At 38.9% G+C, this 7,446-nt stretch overlaps 1 protein-coding gene across 2 annotated transcripts in view; it reads right to left on the bottom strand.

The window, feature by feature from the left end:
- Positions 1–7,129, bottom strand: part of rx1 (retinal homeobox gene 1) — an 11,887-nt gene extending 4,758 nt beyond the window's left edge. Inside the window, exons 1-4 of one of the 2 annotated variants that reach the window (XM_014000732.1) lie at positions 6,747–7,129; positions 6,479–6,546; positions 5,983–6,318; positions 1,393–1,649 (exon numbers count right to left, since the gene is read on the bottom strand). In XM_014000732.1, the coding sequence (XP_013856186.1) occupies positions 1,393–1,649; positions 5,983–6,289 (564 nt within the window). In that variant the 5' untranslated portion in view covers positions 6,290–6,318; positions 6,479–6,546; positions 6,747–7,129. The remainder of the gene's footprint in view (positions 1–1,392; positions 1,650–5,982; positions 6,319–6,478; positions 6,547–6,746) is intronic. The other variant, XM_014000727.1, reaches the window with a different exon arrangement.
- Between the last annotated feature and the right edge of the window lie 317 nt (positions 7,130–7,446).

The following is a 7,446-nucleotide window of genomic DNA, read 5'->3' as shown; positions in this document are numbered from 1 at the left end:
GTGTGTGTGTGTGTGTGTGTGTGTGTGTGTGTGTGTGTGTATTTTGTGATTAAATATAATTATTGTTCTCTAACCTGAATCTTCAATCAGTCATTTTCTTCTAAAAAAAAAAGGTCTGATTCATCAAGGAACTGACTCCACCATACCAGGTTGATGTTTGACAACAAGGTGACAAAATCAAATCCTTTAAGTTCTGGAAGTTGGAGAATTGGACCTCAATGAACTGAAACAATTGTTTTTGACCACTGTTCAGCAAAAACATAATTAACTACACTAAAAACAAGTGAGATTTAGAAACTGAGCTCCTCAAGCCCCACAATGAACAGTTTTTGTTTTTCTGCTCCAAAAAACAAAAAAAAATCTGAATTTTGTAAAGACTGCCTCCATGAAGCTGTACGTTTTGGCAAATAGTTTGCCTCATGTTTCTCTGTGCATCCTGGAGTCTTCCTCAGTGAAGAAGAACAACAGACCACCTTCTTCCATCACTCTGGGGTCCAGCACTGATGGGACTCATTAAAGGTCTTTTTTCTGCAGCTACAGTCTCACACACAACAAAGAGGGAAACAATGTGTGTCCTGGCAGCTTGTTTTTAAAACCAGAGCCAACTTTTCCCAACCCTGTGAGCTACAGCAGACCCCTGTTGGATGGACCAGTCCTCAGGCCTGTCCTGGTTGTCAATCTTTGGGTAAGGTGTCCACTTTAGGACCATCTTAGGTCTCAAGGAAACATCCATCAGACAAAAATATCATCAGGTGTCTGATACGAAGTCATCAGGCAGAAAAGGTTCAATAAGAGAAATGCTTTGTTAATTTTTTCTTAAGAAGCACCAATTTTAAAAGCCGAGAAACATTTGTTTTCTCATCAAATATTGTGCCATTTTACCAAAATAATCAGTGTTTTTGACTTCAACCTGCATAAATTTGAGCTGATCAGTGTCCGCTTTATTAGCTGACCATAATGAACTTACAATGCAAGAAATGTCACCAGAAAGGCAGAAAGTAAAATCTCCAGTAAAATGCTGTAAAAGTTCATCCAGGTTTAGAGTTCAGGTTGTAAATAACATGCACTACAGTGTCTGAAGACACAAATCAACAGAAGAGGAGCGCCACATTTTACCGACACAAAACCCATTCGGTCGTGAACTTGATCCTGTTTCTTTAACGTCTTCATGTCTCAACTCCTGGAACTCCTTAATGAGCTTTCAAATCATTAAGTGCAACCTGTTCACCTCAGCGGTGGCCGCACTTCAGGCACGAGGCCAAAAGGCTTTGGCTCTAGAGGGAACCAGTGTAAGTCAGGTTATCTGAGGTGAGCGTGGTTTAAACGAGGCGATGTTTACAGTAAGAGCAGCACATTCAGAGCAAATGGATCAGCTGCTGCGGTTCAGCTCACCTGGACTCGGACCTCGGGCAGGTTGACCTTCATGGCCAGCTCCTCTCGGCTGTACACGTCCGGGTAGTGGGACTTCTCGAAGGCCCGCTCCAGCTCGTGCAGCTGGTAGGTGGTGAAGGTGGTGCGGTTGCGTCGGTGCTTTTTCTTGGGCTGATCGTCTGTGCCCGGCTCTGGAGACTTGCCCTCGTCGCTGTCTTCCACGCTCTTCCTCAGCTCACCGAGCTCTTCGTCAGTCTTGTTCGCAAACAAACCGGTATCTGTTGGGGCAACGAGGACAATGAAACTGATGAATGTGGGTTGGCTTTGGGTGTTCAATATATTTTAATTCTAATCAGATTCTATCTTCTCAAACCCTACTGCTCTTTGTGATTTTTCTTTTCTTTTTTTTAATCTACTATCATTAAAAACACAAAATAAGGTGCACACAGTTCTGATCTCAGGGGTCACAACCTCCCCAGACCTTGTCATCATGACCCTGTCATCATCCCATCTTCATCAGTGGACATCATCTTCAACAAATACTATAAAACACATTAAAAAACAATAACGTGCAGCACAGTGAAGAGAGGAATGTTGCACAAATTAGGCTAAACAGCAAGTAATTTAATTAAAGAAAGTAGGAGGGAGGAAACACACACACACATGTTTGTTCTTCTATCCACATGGGGACTTTATCAGACTTCTTATCCTAACCCTGACTCTAAACATAGTCCATACCCCCTAACCCCTGACCCACAAACTGTATTTCCCCCGATGGGGACCAGACTTTTGTCCCCATAAGGAACAATGGGCTTCACCAGGCTGTGTATACCGGGAAAATGGTCAAAAGTCTTCTCCACCAGGTAACTAAAATGCACGCACGCATGCACGCACACACACACCAATCAGTACAGTTGCTCTTGTACTACATACACAGATCAGCTCAGGTTGGATCAGACACCAGTCACAGACTGAAGGATAATGAAACTTTCTAGAAAGATGTCTATGTTTAGCATGTTCACATATAGCGGAAGTAAAATTAATAAATATTCATATATTGGAAAAAAAATACTACATAACTACCAAACAGTTTGCTCAATTGTTGGACTTTTTTTTGTTTTTAGTCACATCATAAATATTACGTCACTTATTTATTTTATTACTGAGCTCAGGCAAGATACATGAGTTCATTTTTAGCAGCAGCAGCAGCAGTATCATACAAGCTAAATGTTACTAAGCTTGCTGGATGGAGCTGAGCGGTCTGAATACTACAACTAAACGTGGTTGTGGACAAATGTCTCCACCACCCCTAAAGGAAATATCTGTCTCTTAAATTTAATATTTGTCTGGTTTATTTAAAATACTGCAATAAACATGTGAAATTGTCAGGTAGCTAATCAGTAAACTGTAATTTGTGTGTGTGTGTGTGTGTGGGGGGGGGGATCTGTTGATTTTATATCAAACAAAGGCAGGAAGGAAGCTTTTGTTTATACAATAAGTTCAAAAGTCAACATTATACATATGTGGCGCCAAGTGTAAAATAAAAAGTTTAAAAAATGTCACTAACACATTTTCATTGTTTACCTCACTTTTTCAATGTAAAATTCTAGTTAAAAACAATTCCATTAACATTTTATTTTCATTCAGCTCACTGTTCTTACATTTTGCTGATTTTTACCAAATGTTCAATTTAAATGTTAAATCCTAAATCTAAATGTAAAAGTTAAATGTGAATGTGGATAAATGGGAAAGTTCTCGTTTAGGTATTTTGGAGTGGAACGCAGCCTGTGCTGTGGGTGAGCAAATGATGATGTCATCATTCTGTGACAAAAGCAAACGCTAACACTGCTAATGCTGCTAACACTGCTAACGCTGCCAATGCTACCCTACAAGACATAAAACTTACAGTTACGATCGATGTCCGAACTGCACTTCAAAATGCCGGACCACAGGTACCAAACATATTGTTTTCAATGAATACATTTTAAATTTAGATTTCAGATACAGTTGTGGCTGCCTGTAGCAGTGTTAGCGTGTGCTTTTGTCTCAGGATAATGTCAAAAGCTGATTCCAAAATTCTTAAAGGCCCTGTCACATTAGACAACTTATGCCAACTTATGAAACATTTTTATGTCTAAATTGCTAATAAAAGTTATATATTTGATCAATTTGTTAGAAATACATTATGAGCACACCAAAAAGAAGCTTCCTGTTGATTTTTTCAATTCCATCTTCAACGTAGACATCTTTAAAATGTTAATAATTTGGCATAAGTTGTCTACGTTTAAGATTTAATTTTTACATTAAGATTTAAGCATTTAGATCAGGATTTAATATTTATGAACAATATTTAACATTTAAATTTAGAAAAATTTTGCAAAATGTAAGAACAGTGAGCTAAACTACAATAAAATGTCAGTGTAAATGTTTTAACTAGGATTTTACACTCAAAGTGAGCAAAATAATGAAAATGTGTTTGTGACATTTTTTAACATTTTTTTCCACCCGGTGCCCATGAAAACATCTTCTTTTGTGTACATTATATTTGCACAACTGACTTTTTTCTAAGTCAGTGGTGCAAAGCCTTCAAATTAGTCCTCTTCGTTAATGGAAGTTATTTTTTGTTTTGTTTTTGACATTGTTTTGTTCATATTTTTGTTTCAATGTGGCTTCTTTGTTGTTATTTTACACATTGTTTTACTTTGTTGTAGTTAGATTTAAACAAAACATTTTTATTTGCCTAATATTTTTGTCCTGTTTTTTTTTATCATACTCGTCTAAAGGTAAAATCACAACAATATTAAATGAATGATATTTATATTTACTTGGTTTCGGATCAATCGCGAAATTGCTAGTATCACCCAACCCTTGTAATTTGTTGAAAGATTTGCAGACTCTGTTGATTTTATGTCAAATAAAGGCTACAAACACAGGAAGGAACATTTCAACTTTACTACAAGTTCAAAAGTCAACTTTCTACTCATCATAAAACCTGACCACATTTAAAATGTCTCTTTTTAAAACCTAAACAAAACAAAAATCTGTATCTGAATCCTGTAATCGCAGTTTGTGTTTGTTAATGGGATGTTTTTGCCAGATTTAAAAAAAGACTTCTCACTGGAGAACAAGGGAGCTGACAGATAAAAAAGCAAAGCAGGACTTAAAGTGGTTAATTTCTCCACCTCTCATTAAGGAGCAATGACAAAGGCTGGGCGCTGACAAAGGCAGAGGTCAGGTGTGGTTCAGTGACCAGCTCTTTGGCCTGCCAGCCCATCACAGCCACTGGTCTGAAGCCTCCCCGTTGTTTCACTGGTTTTCAGCCAGACGGGGGCGAGTGACAAGCAGCTCATTCAGGAGGATCTGGACTGACTTCACAGGAAAACACGGGTTTAAAGAGAGTGATGTTATTGGCGCTGAGGCACGGTAATTTACTGAAAACATCTCTGGATCCGTCTTCAGATGACGGAGCCGTAACGTCTCTCATATTTGTTTCTGTGACGGACCACCTGCCTGATCCCGAATGTGGAAAAAAAAAAAAAAAGCTTTAGATTAAACACAGACTGATGACAATAACACCCGAATGAACCACTGCACAATCTAATCTGCACTGAAGAGAAGATTAGGGGGGAATTCCACAAGGAGATGGGATTGGCCCCCACACACACATATTCTTCTATCCTCATGGAGACTTTGCATTTATTTCTGAGTGATTTCTACAGCCTAGCCCTGACCACTTACCCTAAACCTAAACTCTGTTCAGACCTTGGTTCTAAATCGAACAAACAACCCAAAACCAGCCATGGTTTGTCCCCGCAAGGTAACAAAAACACACACACACACACACACACACACACACACACACCACCAAATTGTCCTGTGATTTATCTCTCAGTTCAGTTAATGCAACAGGCTCTACATGGCAGCAGTTCACTGATTCTGAATCAGCATATGATTTTCATTTTTAAATAACATCAATAACGACGACAACAGCAACAATAATAGTAACAATAATAACAACAAAGAGCAAATTCTGAGTCCATAAAGATTTTTCTTGGACGGTGGAAAAAACGATTTGTCTGGGTCGCCCTAGAAAATGAGATCTCATTCTCAATGGGGTTTTAAGTCTGGTTAAACAAAGGAAACAATAATTTAAAAATGAAAATAATGTAACACCTGGATGACTTAGTGTTGTGTTAGTTTGTGTTTGGTTTAATTTGCATGATTTATTACATTAATCTGTGCAGTGGTCACAGCTGTTAAATCCAAGGATCTCACCTTAACTTCAACTAAAGTTCAGTCAGAGTTTTCTTTATGTACTCATTTTACTGCTCTGTAATCATTTCAGGAGGCAAAATTATGAAGCAGCTCTGGGTGAAAATTTAAGGTTTTAATATTTTTAAAAGTCTGAGTATTTTTCTATATATGTGTCTGCTGAAGTTTATTCTTGTTTACTTAAATATATGTGCATATAATAATAATAATAATAATAATAATAATTATTATTATTATTATTATATCCTAAATGCCACATAAGTCCAAGAAAATCAGCTCTTTACTAAGAAAGCATGAAAACGAGGCTGTTGTGCTGTGAAACAGCAGGGCTCCTCTCACCTTGGTACTGCTGCTGCGAGCTGCTGCTGCTCCTCCCAGAGGACAGGTGTCCGCTGAAGGACGGGTGGGACGAGGGCTCCTGCTGCTTCCCCTGCTCCGCCAGCCCGTTGATGTTCACTTTGTGGGGCCCCGGGGCCCCAGACGCGCTCAACAAGGGGTCCTGGTCTTTGCTGAAACCCAGGATGACGTCGATGCTGTGGACGCGGCCTCCAGCTGCGGCGCTCCCGCCTTTCCCCAGCTCGTGGAAGGTGCTGGGTGAGAGGCAGCTGTCGTCCACCATGCTCATGGTGTCCAGTGATAAATGCATCCGAACAGCGTCTGGGCGATCGCCCAGGCCTGAGGACAGAGGTCAGAGGTCACCTTGTCATACATGTTGGCTGGGTTTTTTTGTTTTGTTTTAGTTTTTTTTTTTTTTACACCTGAACACATACATAAAACTATTTTACATTTGGGCTTTTTTATGAATGGTTACCACTTACAGATCTGCAGCACTTACTTTAATAAATCCAATCTTTATTTCTTTATCAAACAAAAACTCTGATTTAATGGTTGTACTCCTACGTTCTGCAAAAAAAATAAGAGGCTCAAAACAGTTTTGTGAATTAAAAAAATGGTCAAACTTTGAGAACTACACATCAGCTGTTATTAAAAATATAATGACTGCAAATAAAACTATTAATGCTAATAATACTGCAAAATAGTAGGGCTATATTTGTTTCATATTAATTAATATTATTTAGTTTCTGTGAAGCAGCAGCATTTACCTCCTGGAAGCAGAACTGTTGAAGTTCCACTCGACCACCTGCTCCTCCTCAGCTCGACCTCCAGCTTTACCGTTTCCAGATCAGGTTCGTGCTCTGCCTGCAGCCTCTCCGCCCGCCCTGGTTTATACTTTGCATTCCTCGAATTAATTTCTGAGTTTGTCCCAAAACGGCTCCAAGAAAGTGGGCAACAGATAGAGAAGCGGCCGGCCCTCCCAACAAGCCGCTGAGTTTCAGCAGCTTCCAGTCAAGAGGAGAGAAAGCAGTGAGACTGAGAGGTGGACAGAGCTGAGGAGGAGGTGAAACCAGAGGATTACAGAGTTGTTGTTGAGCGCAGCCCTTCCCCTTTAGGAGTGACGGGCAGGAGGTTTCTGATCAAGTTCCTGTCATTTCTGAGTAAAACAAGAGAAAAACATGAATCTAATGGAAGTCTTTCATTTGAAAAATTTATTAAGTGAGAAAACAAATGTGTTTTCTTTGAGCATCAAGCTTTTATTTTGTGGGACTAGACCAAATAACTAAACTTGAAATAAAGTAATATATTTTTTACACTGTTTGCTACAGGTTGGTTTAAATTTAACATAAATAAATAAGTCCATAACTGGGTTTGTAAATGTAAATATTCATTCTGACAAATATCATGACTTTAGTTGGATTTAATTTTTTTTTTTAAAAACAGACAAAAATACAGCAAGTTTAAGAA

The sequence above is a fragment of the Austrofundulus limnaeus genome, unplaced genomic scaffold, assembly GCF_001266775.1.
Source record: "Austrofundulus limnaeus strain Quisiro unplaced genomic scaffold, Austrofundulus_limnaeus-1.0 Scaffold8, whole genome shotgun sequence".
In the NCBI taxonomy this organism is placed as follows: domain Eukaryota; kingdom Metazoa; phylum Chordata; class Actinopteri; order Cyprinodontiformes; family Rivulidae; genus Austrofundulus; species Austrofundulus limnaeus.
Note: the sequence above shows the minus strand (reverse complement) of the source record. Positions and strands in the feature narration are given on the sequence as shown.